At 47.1% G+C, this 20,138-nt stretch overlaps 1 protein-coding gene across 5 annotated transcripts in view; it reads right to left on the bottom strand.

Annotated features, from left to right (window-relative positions):
• The window catches only part of LOC124121061 (tyrosine-protein phosphatase non-receptor type 13-like), a 155,918-nt gene that overhangs the window by 83,741 nt on the left and 52,039 nt on the right, over window positions 1–20,138 (bottom strand). For all 5 annotated transcript variants that reach the window (XM_046484009.2, XM_046484010.2, XM_048392843.1 and 2 more), the window contains exons 21-24: window positions 14,422–14,481; window positions 12,048–12,779; window positions 6,282–6,448; window positions 133–223 (exon numbers count right to left, since the gene is read on the bottom strand). In XM_046484009.2, coding sequence (XP_046339965.1) covers window positions 133–223; window positions 6,282–6,448; window positions 12,048–12,779; window positions 14,422–14,481 — 1,050 coding nt within the window. The remainder of the gene's footprint in view (window positions 1–132; window positions 224–6,281; window positions 6,449–12,047; window positions 12,780–14,421; window positions 14,482–20,138) is intronic.

Here is a 20,138-nt window from a genome sequence, read left to right as displayed (position 1 = left end):
CAGCATCAAGTCATTTCTCTAACAGCTGTAGTACAGCATCAAGTCATATCTCTAACAGCTGTAGTACAATGTCAATCTATATCTCTAACAGCTGTTGCACAATATTAATGTATAGAGGCGTCTTCTACTCACCTACTATCATAGAGTTGTGTTTCTCTGATAGAGAAGAATTGACTGAGATGACATACACAGCACCATCTTCAAACTTGGAGTCACTGCCACCCTGCAACAGCAGACATTCATTCAATGAGTGTCACCCTACAACAGTGTACTCGCTGTGACAGTGTGATGGTGTATTCACGGGGATGGTGTGATGTGTACTCGCTGTAACAGTGGGATGGTGTATTCACGGGGATGGTGTGATGTGTAGTCGCTGTAACAGTGTGATGGTGTTTTCACGGGGATGGTGTGATGTGTACTCGCTGTAACAGTGGGATGGTGTTTTCACGGGGATGGTGTGATGTGTACTAGCTGTAACAGTGTGATGGTGTTTTCACGGGGATGGTGTGATGTGTACTCGCTGTGACAGTGATGGTGTATTCACGGGGATGGTGTGATGTGTACTCGCTGTGACATTGTGATGGTGTATTAACAGGGATGGTGATGTGTGTACTCGCTGTGACATTGTGATGGTGTTTTCACGGGGATGGTGTGATGTGTACTCGCTGTAACAGTGTGATGGTGTATTCACGGGGATGGTGTGATTCGTACTCGCTGTGACATTGTGATGGTTTTTTCACGGGGATGGTGTGATGTGTACTCGCTGTAACAGTGTGATGGTGTATTCACGGGGATGGTGTGATGTGTACTCGCTGTAACATTGTGATGGTGTATTCACGGGGATGGTGTGATGTGTACTCGCTGTGACATTGTGATGGTGTATTCACAGGGATGGTGTGATGTGTACTCGCTGTGACATTGTGATGGTGTATTCACAGGGATGGTGTGATGTGTGTACTCGCTGTGACATTGTGATGGTGTTTTCACGGGGATGGTGTGATGTGTACTCGCTGTAACAGTGTGATGGTGTATTCACGGGGATGGTGTGATTCGTACTCGCTGTGACAGAGTGATGGTGTTTTCATGGGGATGGTGTGATGTGTACTCGCTGTAACAGTGTGATGGTGTATTCACGGGGATGGTGTGATGTGTACTCGCTGTGACAGTGTGATGGTGTTTTCACAGGGATGGTGTGATGTGTGTACTCGCTGTGAGATTGTGATGGTGTTTTCACGGGGATGGTGTGATGTGTACTCGCTATGACATTGTGATGGTGTTTTCACGGGGATGGTGTGATGTGTAGTCGCTGTAACAGTGGGATGGTGTTTTCACGGGGATGGTGTGATGTGTACTCGCTGTGACATTGTGATGGTGTTTTCACGGGGATGGTGTGATGTGTAGTCGCTGTAACAGTGTGATGGTGTTTTCATGGGGATGGTGTGATGTGTACTCGCTGTGACATAGTGATGGTGTTTTCATGGGGATGGTGTGATGTGTACTCGCTGTGACAGTGTGATGGTGTATTCACAGGGATGGTGTGATGTTTACTCGCTGTGACAGTGTGATGGTGTTTTCACGGGATGGTGTGATGTGTACTCGCTGTAACAGTGTGATGGTGTATTCACGGGGATGGTGTGATGTGTACTCGCTGTGACATTGTGATGGTGTTTTCACGGGGATGGTGTGATGTGTACTCGCTGTGACATTGTGATGGTGTTTTCACGGGATGGTGTGATGTGTACTCGCTGTAACATTGTGATGGTGTTTTGACGGAGATGGTGTGATGTGTACTCGCTGTGACATTGTGATGGTGTTTCCACGGGGATGGTGTGATGTGTACTCGCTGTAACAGTGGGATGGTGTTTTCACGGGGATGGTGTGATGTGTACTCGCTGTGACATTGTGATGGTGTTTTCACGGGGATGGTGTGATGTGTACTCGCTGTGACATTGTGATGGTGTTTTCACGGGGATGGTGTGATGTGTACTCGCTGTGACAGTGTGATGGTGTATTAACAGGGATGGTGATGTGTGTACTCGCTGTGACATTGTGATGGTGTATTCACGGGGATGGTGTGATTCGTACTCGCTGTGACAGTGTGATGGTGTTTTCACGGGGATGGTGTGATGTGTACGCGCTGTAACAGTGTGATGGTGTATTCACGGGGATGGTGTGATTCGTACTCGCTGTGACATTGTGATGGTGTTTTCACGGGGATGGTGTGATGTGTACTCGCTGTGACAGTGTGATGGTGTATTCACGGGGATGGTGTGATGTGTACTTGCTGTGACATTGTGATAGTGTTTTCACGGGGATGGTGTGATGTGTACTTGCTGTGACATTGTGATGGTGTATTCACGGGGATGGTGTGATTCGTACTCGCTGTGACATTGTGATGGTGTTTTCACGGGGATGGTGTGATGTGTACTCGCTGTGACATTGTGATGGTGTTTTCACGGGATGGTGTGATGTGTACTCGCTGTAACATTGTGATGGTGTTTTGACGGAGATGGTGTGATGTGTACTCGCTGTGACATTGTGATGGTGTTTCCACGGGGATGGTGTGATGTGTACTCGCTGTAACAGTGGGATGGTGTTTTCACGGGGATGGTGTGATGTGTACTCGCTGTGACATTGTGATGGTGTTTTCACGGGGATGGTGTGATGTGTACTCGCTGTGACATTGTGATGGTGTTTTCACGGGGATGGTGTGATGTGTACTCGCTGTGACATTGTGATGGTGTATTAACAGGGATGGTGATGTGTGTACTCGCTGTGACATTGTGATGGTGTATTCACGGGGATGGTGTGATTCGTACTCGCTGTGACAGTGTGATGGTGTTTTCACGGGGATGGTGTGATGTGTACGCGCTGTAACAGTGTGATGGTGTATTCACGGGGATGGTGTGATTCGTACTCGCTGTGACATTGTGATGGTGTTTTCACGGGGATGGTGTGATGCGTACTCGCTGTGACAGTGTGATGGTGTATTCACGGGGATGGTGTGATGTGTACTTGCTGTGACATTGTGATGGTGTTTTCACAGGGATGGTGTGATGTGTACTTGCTGTGACATTGTGATGGTGTTTTCACGGGGATGGTGTGATGTGTACTCGCTGTAACATTGTGATGGTGTATTCACGGGGATGGTGTGATGTGTACTCGTTGTGACATTGTGATGGTGTATTCACAGGGATTGTGTGATGTGTACTCGCTGTGACATTGTGATGGTGTATTCACAGGGATGGTGTGATGTGTGTACTCGCTGTGACATTGTGATGGTGTTTTCACGGGGATGGTGTGATGTGTACTCGCTGTAACAGTGTGATGGTGTATTCACGGGGATGGTGTGATTCGTACTCGCTGTGACATTGTGATGGTGTTTTCATGGGGATGGTGTGATGTGTACTCGCTGTAACAGTGTGATGGTGTATTCACGGGGATGGTGTGATGTGTACTCGCTGTGACAGTGTGATGGTGTTTTCACAGGGATGGTGTGATGTGTGTACTCGCTGTGAGATTGTGATGGTGTTTTCACGGGGATGGTGTGATGTGTACTCGCTGTAACAGTGTGATGGTGTATTCACGGGGATGGTGTGATTCATACTCGCTGTGACATTGTGATGCTGTTTTCACGGGGATGGTGTGATGTGTACTCGCTGTAACATTGTGATGGTGTTTTCACGGGGATGGTGTGATGTGTACTCGCTATGACATTGTGATGGTGTTTTCACGGGGATGGTGTGATGTGTAGTCGCTGTAACAGTGGGATGGTGTTTTCACGGGGATGGTGTGATGTGTACTCGCTGTGACATTGTGATGGTGTTTTCACGGGGATGGTGTGATGTGTACTCGCTGTAACATTGTGATGGTGTTTTCACGGGGATGGTGTGATGTGTACTCGCTATGACATTGTGATGGTGTTTTCACGGGGATGGTGTGATGTGTAGTCGCTGTAACAGTGGGATGGTGTTTTCACGGGGATGGTGTGATGTGTACTCGCTGTGACATTGTGATGGTGTTTTCACGGGGATGGTGTGATGTGTAGTCGCTGTAACAGTGTGATGGTGTTTTCATGGGGATGGTGTGATGTGTACTCGCTGTGACATAGTGATGGTGTTTTCATGGGGATGGTGTGATGTGTACTCGCTGTGACAGTGTGATGGCGTATTCACAGGGATGGTGTGATGTGTACTCGCTGTGACAGTGTGATGGTGTTTTCACGGGATGGTGTGATGTGTACTCGCTGTAACAGTGTGATGGTGTATTCACGGGGATGGTGTGATTCGTACTCGCTGTGACATTGTGATGGTGTTTTCACGGGGATGGTGTGATGTGTACTCGCTGTGACATTGTGATGGTGTTTTCACAGGATGGTGTGATGTGTACTCGCTGTAACATTGTGATGGTGTTTTGACGGAGATGGTGTGATGTGTACTCGCTGTGACATTGTGATGGTGTTTCCACGGGGATGGTGTGATGTGTACTCGCTGTAACAGTGGGATGGTGTTTTCACGGGGATGGTGTGATGTGTACTCGCTGTGACATTGTGATGGTGTTTTCACGGGGATGGTGTGATGTGTACTCGCTGTGACATTGTGATGGTGTTTTCACGGGGATGGTGTGATGTGTACTCGCTGTGACATTGTGATGGTGTTTTCACGGGGATGGTGTGATGTGTACTCGCTGTAACAGTGTGATGGTGTTTTCACGGGGATGGTGTGATGTGTACTCGCTGTGACATTGTGATGGTGTTTTCACGGGGATGGTGTGATGTGTACTCGCTGTAACAGTGGGATGGTGTTTTCACGGGGATGGTGTGATGTGTACTCGCTGTGACATTGTGATGGTGTTTTCACGGGGATGGTGTGATGTGTACTCGCTGTGACATTGTGATGGTGTTTTCACGGGGATGGTGTGATGTGTACTCGCTGTGACAGTGTGATGGTGTTTTCACGGGGATGGTGTGATGTGTACTCGCTGTAACAGTGTGATGGTGTATTCACGGGGATGGTGTGATGTGTACTCGCTGTGACAGTGTGATGGTGTATTCACGGGGATGGTGTGATGTGTACTCGCTGTGACATTGTGATGGTGTTTTCACGGGGATGGTGTGATGTGTACTCGCTGTGACATTGTGATGGTGTTTTCACGGGGATGGTGTGATGTGTACTCGCTGTAACAGTGGGATGGTGTTTTCATGGGGATGGTGTGATGTGTACTCGCTGTGACATTGTGATGGTGTTTTCACGGGGATGGTGTGATGTGTACTCGCTGTGACAGTGTGATGGTGTATTCACGGGGATGGTGTGATGTGTAGTCGCTGTAACAGTGTGATGGTGTTTTCACGGGGATGGTGTGATGTGTACTCGCTGTGACAGTGTGATGGTGTTTTCACAGGGATGGTGTGATGTGTACTCGCTGTAACAGTGTGATGGTGTTTTCACGGGGATGGTGTGATGTGTACTCGCTGTAACAGTGTGATGGTGTTTTCATTGGGATGGTGTGATGTGTACTCGCTGTGACATTGTGATGGTGTTTTCACGGGGATGGTGTGATGTGTACTAGGTGTGACATTGTGATGGTGTATTCATGGGGATGGTGTGATGTGTACTCGCTGTGACATTGTGATGGTGTATTCACGGGGATGGTGTGATGTGCACTCGCTGTAACAGTGTGATGGGGTATTCACGGGGATGGTGTGATGTGTACTCGCTGTAACAGTGTGATGGTGTATTCATGGGGATGGTGTGATGTGTACTCGCTGTAACAGTGTGATGGTGTATTCACGGGGATGGTGTGATGTGTACTCGCTGTAACAGTGTGATGGTGTATTCACGGGGATGGTGTGATGTGTACTCGCTGTGACAGTGTGATGGTGTTTTCACGGGGATGGTGTGATGTGTACTCGCTGTGATCGATATTGTGATGGTGTATTCACAGGGATTGTGTGATGTGTACTCGCTGTAACAGTGTGATGGTGTTTTCACGGGGATGGTGTGATGTGTACTCGCTGTAACAGTGTGATGGTGTATAATGGGGATGGTGTGATGTGTACTCGCTGTGACATTGTGATGGTGTATTCACGGGGATGGTGTGATGTGTACTCGCTGTAACAGTGTGATGGTGTATTCACAGGGATGGAGTGATGTGTACTTGCTGTGACAGTGTGATGGTGTTTTCACAGGGATGGTGTGATGTGTACTCGCTGTGACAGTGTGATGGTGGTAACAGGGATGGCGTGATGTGTACTCGCTGTGACAGTGTGATGGTGTACTCACCGTGATGGTTATCCCTGACTGACTGCCCTGTTTGTGCAGGCTGACTTTGATGACAGAGGTGTTCTGGGAAGGTTTCCGAGTCAGGCGGCCCTTCACAGCATTCTCCAAGGCTGTGTCGAAGTCCGAGTCAGACGAAGAATCATCAATTATTGTGAGGCCTGCAATGTCTGCAAGCAATATGTTGAATAATTTCATTGTTTATATTCTCAGAATATAGATGGGTACATGTAAAAGGGACAAGGATAACCTCAGCTTGAAGACATTCACAATGGCCAACAACAGCCATTGTACACTGGGACTATTTAGACAAAACAAAGACCTTCATATCTCCTACAATTTAACATATGGCAATCCTAATAAGACTGTCCTCAAATCATTGAGCAAACAGTCATAGTGTGAGGATGTAATGACTCATATACCCTAAAAATGCTTACCACAGTCATCACATCAGCATCACAAAGCCCTAATTTAACATGGTTAGAAGAGGTGTCAAAAAGCCCTTCTACAACAAGGTCTTCAACAGTCATTAAAAAAGCCTGCCTTCCCCACAAGCTGCTTCCCCCAACTACATCAAGGCCCTGCATCCCAACAAGCTGCTCACCCCTGAGTACCTCAAGGCCCTGCATCCCCAACAAGCTGCATAGCCCTGAGGACCTCAAATCCCTGTATCCCAAGCAAGCTGCTCACCCCTGAGTACCTCGAGGCCCTGCATTCCCAACAAGCTGCTCACCCCTGAGTACCTCGAGGCCCTGCATCCCCAACAAGCTGCATACCCCTGAGTACCTCAAATCCCTGTATCCAGAGCAAGCTGCTCACCCCTGAGTACCTCGAGGCCCTGCATTCCCAACAAGCTGCTCACACCTGAGTATCTGGAGGCCCTGCATCCCCAACAAGCTGCTCAACCCTGAGTACCTCGAGGCCCTGCATCCCCAACAAGCTGCTCACCCCCTGAGTACCTTAAATCCCTGTGTCCCCCGAAAGTTTAGCTCCAAGTAACTCAAGGCCCTGCATCCCCAACAAGCTGCTTACCCCTGAATATCTCGAGGCCCTGCATTCCCAACAAGCTGCTCAGCCTCTAGTACCTTAAAGTCCTGCATCTCCAAAAAGCTGCTCAGCCCCTAATACCTCAAAGGCCTCCATCCCAAACAAGCTGCTGAAGCCCTAGTACCTCAAAGCCCTGCCTCCCCTACAAGCTCCTCAGCCCATAGAACCTCTAGACTCTGCCTCCCCTACAAGTTGCACAGCCACTAGTACCTTCAGACCCTGCATTCACAACAAGCTGCTTGGCCCCTGAGTACCTCAAGGCCCTGCATCCCCAACAAGCTGCTCACCCCTGAGTACCTCGAGGCCCTGCATTCCCAACAAGCTGCTCACACCTGAGTATCTCGAGGCCCTGCACCCCCAACAAGCTGTTCAACCCTGAGTACCTCGAGGCCCTGCATCCCCAACAAGCTGCTTACCCCCTGAGTACCTTAAATCCCTGTGTCCCCCGAAAGTTTAGCTCCAAGTAACTCAAGGCCCTGCATCCCAACAAGCTGCTTATCCCTGAATATCTTGAGGCCCTGCATTCCCAACAAGCTGTTCACCCCTGAGTACCTCGAGGCCCTGCATCCCAAACAAGCTGCTTACCCCCTGAGTACCTCAAATCCCTGTATCCCCCGAAAGCTGTTCAGCTCCTAGTAACTCAAGGCCCTGCATCCCCAAAAAGCTGCTTACCCCTAATAGCTCGAGGCCCTGCATTCACAAGCTTTTCAGCCCTGAGTACCTTGAGGCCCTGCATCCCCAACAAGCTGCTTACCCCTAGTACCTCGAGGCCCTGCATCCCCAACAAGCTGCTCACCCCTGAGTACCTCAAGGCCCTGCATCCCAAACAAGCTGCTCACCCCTGAGTATGTCGAGGCCCTACATCCCCAACAAGCTGCTTACCCCTAATAGCTTGAGGCCCTGAATCCCCAACAAGCTGCTTACCCCTGAATATCTCGAGGCCCTGCATCCCAAACAAGCTGCTCATCCCCTGAGTACCTCAAATCCCTATATCCCCCAACAAGCTGCTCACCCCTGAGTACCTCCAGGCCCTGCATCCCCACAAGTTGTACAGCCCCTAGAACCTTGAGGCAATGCATCCCCCACAAGCTGCTCAGCCTCTAGTACCTTAAAGTCCTGCATCTCCAACAAGCTGCTCAGCCCCTATTACCTCAAAGGCCTCCATCCCAAACAAGCTGCTGAACCCCTAGTACCTCAAGGCCCTGCCTCCCCTACAAGCTCCTCAGCCCATAGAACCTCTAGACTCTGCCTCCCCTACAAGTCGCACAGCCCCTAGTACCTTCAGACCCTGAATTCACAACAAGCTGCTCAGCCCCTAGTACCTCAAGGCCCTGCATCCCCAACAAGCTGCTCACCCCTGAGTACCTCAAATCTCTGTATCCCCCTAAAGCTGTTCAGCCCCTAGTACTTCGGGGCCCTCCACCCACAACAAGCTGCTCACCCCTGAGTACCTTGAGGCTCTGCATCCCCAACAAGCTGCTTACCCCTGAGTATCTCGAGGCCCTGCATCTCGAACAAACTGCTCACCCCTGAGTACCTCGAGGCCCTGCATCCCCAACAAGCTGCTTACCCCTAATACCTCGACGCCCTGCATCCCCAACAAGCTGCTTACCCCTAATACCTCGGCGCCCTGCATCCCAACAAGCTGCTCACCCCTGAGTACCCTAAATCCCTGTATCCCCAACAAGCTGCTCACCCCTGAGTACCTTGAGGCTCTGCATCCCCAACAAGCTGCTTACCCCTGAGTATCTCGAGGCCCTGCATCTCGAACAAACTGCTCACCCCTGAGTACCTCGAGGCCCTGCATCCCCAACAAGCTCCCACCCCTGAGTATCTCGAGGCCCTGCATCCCCAACAAGCTGCTTACCCCTAGTACCTCGAGGCCCTGCATCCCCAACATGCTGCACAGCCCCTAGTACCTTGAGACCCTGCATTCACAACAAGCTGCTCAGACCCTAGTACCTCAAGGCCCTGCATCCCCAACAAGCTGCTCACCCTTGAGTACCTCAAATCCCTGTATCCCCCAAAAGCTGTTCAGCCCTGAGTAGTTTGAGGCCCTGCATTCCCAACAAGCTGCTCACCCCTGAGTACCTTGAGGCCCTGCATCCCCAACAAACTGTTCACCCCTGAGTACCTCGAGGCCCTGCATCCCCAACCACCTGCTCACCCCTGAGTACCTCAAATCCCTGTATCCCCTAAAAGCTGTTCAGCCCCTAGTACTTCGGGGCCCTCCACCCCCAACAAGCTGCTCACCCCTGAGTACCTAGAGGCCCTGCATTCACAACAAGCTGCTCACCCCTGAGTATCTCGAGGTCCTGCATCCCCAACAAGCTACTTACCCCTAATACCTCGAGGATCTGCATCCCGACCAAGCTGATTACCCCTGAGTACCTAGAGGCCCTGCATCCCCAACAAGCTGCTTACCCCTAATACCTCGACCCTCTGCATTCCCAACAAGCTGCTCACCCCGAATACCTCGACACCCTGCATCCTAACAAGCTGCTCACCCCTGAGTACCCTAAATCCCTGTATCCCCAACAAGCTGCTTACCTCTGAGTACCTCGAGGCCCTGCATCCCCACAAGTTGTGCAGCCTCTAGAACCTTGAGGCAATGCATCCCCCACAAGCTGCTCAGCCTCTAGTACCTCAAAGTCCTGCATCCCCAACAAGCTGCTCAGCCCCTAATACCTCAAAGGCCTGTATCCCCAACAAGCTGCTGAACCCCTAGTACCTCAAGGCCCTGCCTCCCCTAAAAGCTGCTTAGCCCATAGAACCTCTAGCTCTGCCTCCCCAACAAGTTGCACAGCCCCTAGCACCTTGAGACCCTGCATTCCAAACAAGCTGCTCAGCCCCTAGTACCTCAAGGCCCTGCATCCCCAACAAGCTGCTCACCCCTGAGTACCTCGAGGCCCTGCATCCCCAACAAGCTACTCACCCCTGAGTATCTCGAGGCCCTGCATCCACAACAAGCTACTTACCCCTAATACCTCGAGGCCCTGCATCCACAACAAGCTGCTTACCCCTAATACCTCGAGGCCCTGCATCCCCGACAAGCTGCTTACCCCTAATACCTCGAGGCCCTGCATCCCCAACAAGCTACTTACCCCTAATACCTCGAGGCCCTGCATCCCCAACAAGATGCTCACCCCTGAGTACCTAGAGGCCCTGCATCCCCAACAAGCTACTTACCCCTAATACCTCGAGGCCCTGCATCCCCAACAAGATGCTCACCCCTGAGTACCTAGAGGCCCTGCATCCCCAACAAGCTACTTACCCCTAATACCTCGAGGCCCTGCATCCCCAACAAGCTGCTCACCCCTGAGTACCTCGAGGCCCTGCATCCACAACAAGCTGCTTACCCCTAATACCTCGAGGCCCTGCATCCCCGACAAGCTGCTTACCCCTAATACCTCGACCCTCTGCATTTCCAACAAACTGCTTACCCCTGAATATCTCGAGGCCCTGCATCACCAACAAGCTGCTTACCACCTGAGTACCTCAAATACCTGTATCCCCGGAAAGCTGTTCAGCTCCTAGTAACTCGAGGCCCTGCATCCCAAACAAGCAGCTTACCCCTAATACCTCGAGGCCCTGCCTCCCCTACAAGCTGCTCAGCCCCTAGTACCTCAAAGTCCTATGTCCCCTACAAGCTGCTCAGCTCCTAGTACCTCAAAGTCCTGTGTCCCCTACAAGCTGCTCAGCTCCTAGTACCTGGATGCCCTGCCTCCCCTACAAGCTGCTCACCCCTAATACCTTGAGGCCCTGCATCCCAAACAAGCTGCTTACCCCTTATACCTCGAGGCCCTGCATCCACAACAAGCTGCTTACCCCTAATACCTTGAGGCCCTGCATCCCCGACAAGCTGCTTACCCCTAATACCTCGACCCCCTGCAACAACAAACTGCTCACCCCTGAGTACCTCGTGGCCCTGCATCCCCAAATAGCTGCTCACCCCTGAGTATCTCGAGGCCCTGCATCCCCAACAAGCTGCTTACCCCTGAATATCTCGAGGCCATGCATTCCCAACAAGCTGCTCACCCCTGAGTACCTCGAGGCCCTGCATCCCAAACAAGCTGCTTACCACCTGAGTACCTCAAATACCTGTATCCCCGGAAAGCTGTTTGGCTCCTAGTAACTCGAGGCCCTGCATCCCAACAAGCTGCTCACCCCAGAGTACCTCGAGGCTCTGCATCCCAAACAAGCAGCTTACCCCTAATACTTCGAGGCCCTGCCTCCCCTACAAGCTGCTCAGCTCCTAGTACCTCAAAGTCCTGTGTCCCCTACAAGCTGCTCAGCTCCTAGTACCTCAAATCCCTGTATCCCCCACAAGCTGCTCACATCTGACCCTGCATCTCCAACAAGTTGCGCAGGCCCTAGTACCTTGAGGCCGTGCATCCCCTACAAGCTGCTCAGCCCCTAGTACCTCTAGGCCCTGCCTTCCCAAGAAGCTGCTTAGCCCCAGAGTACCTCGAGGCTCTGCATCCCCCACAAGCTGCTCAGCCTCTTGTACCTTTAAGTCCTGTATCCCCTACAAGCTGCTCAGCCCCTAGTACCTTGACGCCCTGCCTCCCTGTTAAGCTGCTCAGCCCCTTGTACCTCAAATCCCCGCCTTCCCCTCTGACCACAAGCTGCTCAGCCCTTAGTACCTGGATGCCCTGCCTCCCGGTTAAGCTGCTCAGCCCCCAGTACCTCAAATCCCCACCTTCCCCACAAGCTGCTCACCTCCAAGTACCTTGAGTTCCTCCTCCTCCCTGGCTGCCCACTGATCGCTGTCCACCATCAACACACCCGATTCCTCCCTGTCAGTACCCAGAATGCTCTCTGCCAGGTCAGCAGCAATTGTTTCACTTACACCTGACACAGACTCATCACACAACCCAGCAGTGTCCCAGGCTATCCCAACTGTAGGCTGCATGTCGCTTGTCAACTTGACATCCCTGTTCATCTGTCGTGGTGGTTTTTCAGGTGGAATGTTTCTAAGATCTCCATACGAGGAATGAGAAACTGCTTGGTCTACAAGTGAATCTGACTGACCAACATCACCACTTTGGGGCAGAGAGTGCACAGCAGACGATGCTGGTGTCAAAGCATCAACAGACACAACCTTTCGTCGCAGTGTCGTGGGTGCCCTGACCTGTGACACAAGCAAGCTAACAAGGTCATCCGACTCACGAATCATCTGCACAGCTTGGTGATGCTGTACCCCCTCCAGACTCTGTCCGTTGATAGCCACGAGACGGTCACCTGGCCTGATGCAGCCAGCCTTGTTCGCTGGACCTCCAGCCGTCACAGACTTGACAAAGATCCCCAGGTCCAGTTTGCTGGTGCTCTCCCCGCCCACGATGGTGATGCCGATGCCATGACTGCCGTCTTTCAGCAGAGACACCTCAAAGATCTGTCGTCCATGATGTGTTTCAGGTGAAAGACGGGCCTCAACTATGGAATGATCTAGTTCTGGAAACAAGGAACATTCTTTGAGTGTGAGGTAAAAACATGACAGCAAAATGAAAACTTGCCAAAGAAGTTTCATAAAATACATCCATGGTAAACAGAAGAAGCTGAAACAGTGGTCGCTAAGATCTGTTTCCTCAGCTGGTTCACTGTAACAGGTCACTAAGATCTATGCTTCCTCACCTTGTTCACTGTAACAGATCACTAAGATCTGTGTTTCCTCACCTGGTTCACAGTGACAGGTCACTAAGATCTGTGTTGTCTCACCTGGTTCACTGTAACAAGTCACTAAGATCTGTTTCCTCACCTGGTTGACTGTAACAAGTCACTAAGATCTGTGTTTTCCAACGTAGTTCACTGTAAATGGTCGCTAAGATCTATGTTTCCTCACCTTGTTCACTGTAACAGGTCACTAAGATCTATGCTTCCTCACCTGGTTCACTGTAACAGGTCACTAAGATCTATGCTTCCTCACCTTGTTCACTGTAACAGATCACTAAGATCTGTGTTTCCTCACCTGGTTCACAGTGACAGGTCACTAATATCTGTGTTTCCTCACCTGGTTCACTGTAACAAGTCACTAAGATCTGTGTTTCCTCACCTGGTTCACTGTAACAAGTCACTAGGATCTGTTTCCTCACCTGGTTCACTGTAACAGGTCACTCAGATCTATGTTTCTTCACCTTGTTCACTGTAATAGGTCACTAAGATCTATGCTTCCTCACCTGGTTCACTGTAACAGGTCATTAAGATCTATGCTTCCTCACCTTGTTCACTGTAACAGATCACTAAGATCTGTGTTTCCTCATCTGGTTCACAGTGACAGGTCACTAACATCTGTGTTTCCTCACCTGGTTCACTGTAACAAGTCACTAAGATCTGTGTTTCCTCACCTGGTTCACTGTAACAAGTCGCTAAGATCTGTTTCCTCACCTGGTTGACTGTAACAAGTCACTAAGATCTGTGTTTTCCAACCTAGTTCACTGTAACAGGTCACTCAGATCTATGCTTCCTCACCTTGTTCACTATAACTGGTCACTAAGATCTATGCTTCCTCACCTTGTTCACTGTAACAGGTCACTAAGATCTATGCTTCCTCACCTTGTTCACTGTAACAGGTCGCTAAGATCTGTGTTTTCTCACCTGGTTCACTGTATCAGGTCGCTAAGATCTGTGTTTCCTCACCTGGTTCACTGTAACAGGTCGCTAGGATCTGCGTTTCCTCACCTGGTTGAGTGTAACAGGTCCCTCAGATCTATGCTTCCTCACCTTGTTCACTATAACTGGTCACTAAGATCTATGCTTCCTCACCTTGCTCACTGTAACAGGTCACTAAGATCTGTGTTTCCTCACCTGGTTCACTGTAACAGGTCGCTAAGATCTGTGTTACCTCACCTGGTTGAGTGTAACAGGTCACTCAGATCTATGTTTTCTCACCTTGTTCACTGTAACAGGTCACTAAGATCTATGCTTCCTCACCTTGTTCACTGTAACAGGTCGCTAAGATCTGTGTTTCCTCACCTGGCTCACTGTAACAGGTCGCTAAGATCTGTTTCCTCACCTGGTTCACTGTAACAGGTCACTAAGATCTGTGTTTCCTCACCTGGCTCACTGTAGCAGGTCACTACGATCTATGTTTCCTCACCTGGTTCACTAACTGCTTGGGATGAAGTTGCCCCTGGGTAGGATGGGAGCTGAATCATATCTAGAAGTTAGAAAAAACAGAAACCCAATGTATTACTGATAAAGCAAGTTTTCACATCTATCTCTGAACATACAAGGATATAGATATGCACATTCTGTAATGAGCCTTTTCTATAACATAAAGTCCTATGGTAATAGAATCCTTCAACTTCTACTTGAGTGTGTCCGATGTTCAGTGTCAAAGCATCACCAGGAAGTGATAGATGACTTCCTGTTATGAGAGAACTTGCAAAGGGAGAAACACTGAGCCAGACATACATGCACCAGCAAGGCAGCATTCTGTCGTTAGGCCTGCTACAACTACTGCTGACATTATCAGTTCCCCAGTAATATTGGAAACACATTTATCAGATCTCCAGTAAAATCAGAAAGACAATTATCAGTTCTCCTGTAATATGGAAATGACAACTATCAGTTCTGCAAACAAGGCATATGTTGACCTACAACAACTCCTTCTTGAAAAGGCAGTACACAAACTATTCATTAAGCTGTGGCCTTAAAGATGATCTTGACTTAACATATCAATGTGTTGACAGGGCTGTAATGAAGACATGAATGATATGATATCCCTAAGATGTCCCTTCTTTTGTAGCATGATCTCCTATTCTGCTGTACATATTGACAAAAGAATCAAAGAAATGACAACTAAGTCATATCCCACAGTCACATTGTTACTGTGTTCAAACTGGATAGAGTGTTACCGTGTTCAAACTAGATAGAGTGTCAATGTTTTGAAACTAGATAGAGTGCGACTGTGTTCAAACTAGAGAGAGTTTAAAGTGTACAAACTGGACAGAGTGTTACTGTGTTGAAACTAGATAGAGTGTTACTGTGTACAAACTGGACAGAGTGTTACTGTGTTGAAACTGGATAGAGTGTTACTGTGTACAAACTAGACAGAGCGTTACTGTGTTGAAACTGGACAGAGTGTTAATGTGTACAAACTGGACAGTGTTACTGTGTTGAAACTAAATAGAGTGTTACTGTGTACAAACTGGACAGAGTGTTACTGTGTTGAAACTAGATAGAGTGTAACTGTGTACAAACTGGACAGAGTGTTACTGTGTACAAACTGGACAGAGTGTTACTGTGTTGAAACTGGATAGAGTGTTACAGTGTACAAACTGGACAGAGTGTTACTGTGTTGAAACTGGATAGAGTGTTACTGTGTACAAACTGGGCATAGCGTTACTGTGTTGAAACTGGATAGAGTGTTACTGTGTACAAACTGGACAGAGTGTTACTGTGTTGAAACTAGATAGAGTGTAACTGTGTACAAACTGGACAGAGTGTTACTGTGTACAAACTGGATAGAGTGTATCTGTGTTCAAACTAGATAGAGTGTCAATGTTTTGAAACTAGATAGAGTGCTACTGTGTTCAAACTAGAGAGAGTGTTACTGTGTTCAAACTAGATAGAGTGTTACTATGTTGAAACACGATAGAATGTTAATGTGTACAAACTGGATAGAGTGTTACTGTGTACAAACTGGACAGAGTGTTACTGTGTTGAAACTGGATAGAGTGTTACTGTGTACAAACTGGACAGAGTGTTACTATGTTCAAACTGGATAGAGTGTTACTGTGTACAAACTGGACAGACTGTTACTGTGTTGAAACTAGATAGAGTACTAATGTGTACAAACTGGACAGAGTGTTACTATGTTCAAACTAGATAGAGTGTAACTGTGTACAAACTGGATAGAGTGTTACTGTGTACAAACTGGACAGAGTGTTACTGTGTTGAAACTGGATAGAGTGTTACAGTGTACAAACTGGACAGAGTGTTACTGTGTTGAAACTGGATAGAGTGTTACTGTGTACAAACTGGACAGAGTGTTACTGTATTGAAACTGGATAGAGGGTTACTGTGTACAAACTGGACAGAGTGTTACTGTGTTCAAACTGGATAGAGTGTTACTGTGTACAAACTGGATAGAGTGTTACTGTGTTCAAACTAGATAGAGTGTCAATGTTTTGAAACTAGATAGAGTGCTACTGTGTTCAAACTAGAGAGAGTTTAAAGTGTACAAACTGGACAGGCTGTTACTGTGTTGAAACTAGATAGAGTGCTACTGTGTACAAACTGGACAGAGTGTTACTGTGTTGAAACTGGATAGAGTGTTACTGTGTACAAACTGGACAGAGTGTTACTGTGTTGAAACTGGATAGAGTGTTACTGTGTTGAAACTGGACAGAGTATAACTGTGTTGAAACTGGATAGAGTCTTACTGTGCACAAACTGGACAGAGTGTTACTGTGTTGAAACTGGATAGAGTGTTACTGTGTACAAACTGGACAGAGTGTTACTGTGTTGAAACTGGATAGAGTGTTACTGTGTACAAACTGGACAGAGTGTTACTGTGTTGAAACTAGATAGAGTGTAACTGTGTACAAACTGGACAGAGTGTTACTGTGTACAAACTGGACAGAGTGTTACTGTGTTGAAACTAGATAGAGTGTTACTGTGTACAAACTAGACAGAGTGTTACTGTGTTGAAACTGGATAGAGTGTTACTGTGTTGAAACTAGATAGAGTGTAACTGTGTACAAACTGGACAGAGTGTTACTGTGTACAAACTGGACAGAGTGTTACTGTGTTGAAACTAGATAGAGTGTTACTGTGTACAAACTGGACAGAGTGTTACTGTGTTGAAACTGGATAGAGTGTTACTGTGTACAAACTGGACAGAGTGTTACTGTGTTGAAACTGGATAGAGCGTTACTGTGTACAAACTAGATAGAGTGTCAATGTTTTGAAACTAGATAGAGTGCTACTGTGTTCAAACTAGAGAGAGTTTAAAGTGTACAAACTGGATAGAGCGTTACTGTACTCAAACTCGATAGAGTGTTACTGTGTACAAACTGGACAGAGTGTTACTGTGTTGAAACTGGATAGAGTGTTACTGTGTACAAACTGGACAGAGTGTTACTGTGTTGAAGCTGGATAGAGTGTTACTGTGTACAAACTGGACAGAGTGTTACTGTGTTGAAACTGGATAGAGTGTTACTGTGTACAAACTGGACAGAGTGTTACTGTGTTGAAACTGGATAGAGTGTTACTGTGTACAAACTAGACAGAGTGTTACTGTGTTGAAACTAGATAGAGTGTTACTGTGTACAAACTGGACAGAGTGTTACTGTGTTGAAACTGGATAGAGTGTAACTGGGTACAAACTGGACAGAATGTTAATGTGTACAAACTAGATAGAGTGTCAATGTTTTGAAACTATATAGAGTGTTACTATGTTCAAACTAGAGACAGTTTAAAGTGTACAAACTGGACAGACTGTTACTGTGTTGAAACTAGATAGAGTGCTAATGTGTACAAACTGGACAGAGTGTTACTATGTTTAAACTGGATAGAGTGTTACTGTGTACAAACTGGATAGAGGGTTACTATGTTGAAACTGGATAGAGTGTTACTGTTTTCAAACTAGATAGAGTGTCAATGTTTTGAAACTAGATAGAGTGTTACTGTGTTCAAACTAGAGACAGTTTAAAGTGTACAAACTGGACAGACTGTTACTGTGTTGAAACTAGATAGAGTGCTAATGTGTACAAACTGGACAGAGTGTTACTATGTTGAAACTAGATAGAGTGTAACTGTGTACAAACTGGACAGAGTGTTACTGTGTACAAACTGGACAGAGTGTTACTGTGTTGAAACTGGATAGAGTGTTACAGTGTACAAACTGGACAGAGTGTTACTGTCTTGAAACTGGATAGAGTGTTACTGTGTACAAACTGGGCATGGCGTTACTGTGTTGAAACTGGATAGAGTGTTACTGTGTACAAACTGGACAGAGTGTTACTGTGTTGAAACTAGATAGAGTGTAACTGTGTACAAACTGGACAGAGTGTTACTGTGTACAAACTGGATAGAGTGTTACTGTGTTCAAACTAGATAGAGTGTCAATGTTTTGAAACTAGATAGAGTGCTACTGTGTTCAAACTAGAGAGAGTGTTACTGTGTTCAAACTAGATAGAGTGTTACTATGTTGAAACACGATAGAATGTTAATGTGTACAAACTGGATAGAGTGTTAATGTGTACAAACTGGACAGAGTGTTACTGTGTTGAAACTGGATAGAGTGTTACTGTGTACAAACTGGATAGAGTGTTACTGTGTTCAAACTAGATAGAGTGTCAATGTTTTGAAACTAGATAGAGTGTTACTGTGTTCAAACTAGAGAGAGTTTAAAGTGTACAAACTGGACAGACTGTTACTGTGTTGAAACTAGATAGAGTGCTACTGTGTACAAACTGGACAGAGTGTTACTGTGTTGAAACTGGATAGAGTGTTACTGTGTACAAACTGGACAGAGTGTTACTGTGTTGAAACTGGATAGAGTGTTACTGTGTTGAAACTGGACAGAGTATAACTGTGTTGAAACTGGATAGAGTGTTACTGTGCACAAACTGGACAGAGTGTTACTGTGTTGAAACTGGATAGAGTGTTACTGTGTACAAACTGGACAGAGTGTTACTGTGTTGAAACTGGATAGGGTGTTACTGTGTACAAACTGGACAGAGTGTTACTGTGTTGAAACTAGATAGAGTGTAACTGTGTACAAACTGGACAGAGTGTTACTGTGTACAAACTGGACAGAGTGTTACTGTGTTGAAACTAGATAGAGTGTTACTGTGTACAAACTGGACAGAGTGTTACTGTGTTGAAACTGGATAGAGTGTTACTGTGTTGAAACTAGATAGAGTGTAACTGTGTACAAACTGGATAGAGTGTTACTGTGTACAAACTGGACAGAGTGTTACTGTGTTCAAACTAGATAGAGTGTTACTGTGTACAAACTGGACAGAGTGTTACTGTGTTGAAACTGGATAGAGTGTTACTGTGTACAAACTGGAAAGAGTGTTACTGTGTTGAAACTGGATAGAGTGTTACTGTGTACAAACTAGATAGAGTGTCAATGTTTTGAAACTAGATAGAGTGCTACTGTGTTCAAACTAGAGAGAGTTTAAAGTGTACAAACTGGATAGAGCGTTACTGTACTCAAACTAGATAGAGTGTTACTGTGTACAAACTGGACAGAGTGTTACTGTGTTGAAACTGGATAGAGTGTTACTGTGTACAAACTGGACAGAGTGTTACTGTGTTGAAGCTGGATAGAGTGTTACTGTGTACAAACTGGACAGAGTGTTACTGTGTTGAAACTGGATAGAGTGTTACTGTGTACAAACTGGACAGAGTGTTACTGTGTTGAAACTGGATAGAGTGTTACTGTGTACAAACTGGACAGAGTGTTACTGTGTTGAAACTAGATAGAGCGTTACTGTGTACAAACTGGACAGAGTGTTACTGTGTTGAAACTGGATAGAGTGTAACTGGGTACAAACTGGACAGAATGTTAATGTGTACAAACTAGATAGAGTGTCAATGTTTTGAAACTATATAGAGTGTTACTATGTTCAAACTAGAGACAGTTTAAAGTGTACAAACTGGACAGACTGTTACTGTGTTGAAACTAGATAGAGTGCTAATGTGTACAAACTGGACAGAGTGTTACTATGTTGAAACTGGATAGAGTGTTACTGTGTACAAACTGGATAGAGGGTTACTATGTTGAAACTGGATAGAGTGTTACTGTTTTCAAACTAGATAGAGTGTCAATGTTTTGAAACTAGATAGAGTGTTACT

The sequence above is a fragment of the Haliotis rufescens genome, unplaced genomic scaffold (assembly GCF_023055435.1).
Source record: "Haliotis rufescens isolate VD_foot unplaced genomic scaffold, xgHalRufe1.0.p SCAF_11, whole genome shotgun sequence".
NCBI lineage: Eukaryota > Metazoa > Mollusca > Gastropoda > Lepetellida > Haliotidae > Haliotis > Haliotis rufescens.
The sequence above is the reverse complement of the archived record's forward strand: the minus strand, read 5'-3'. Positions and strand labels throughout refer to the sequence as shown.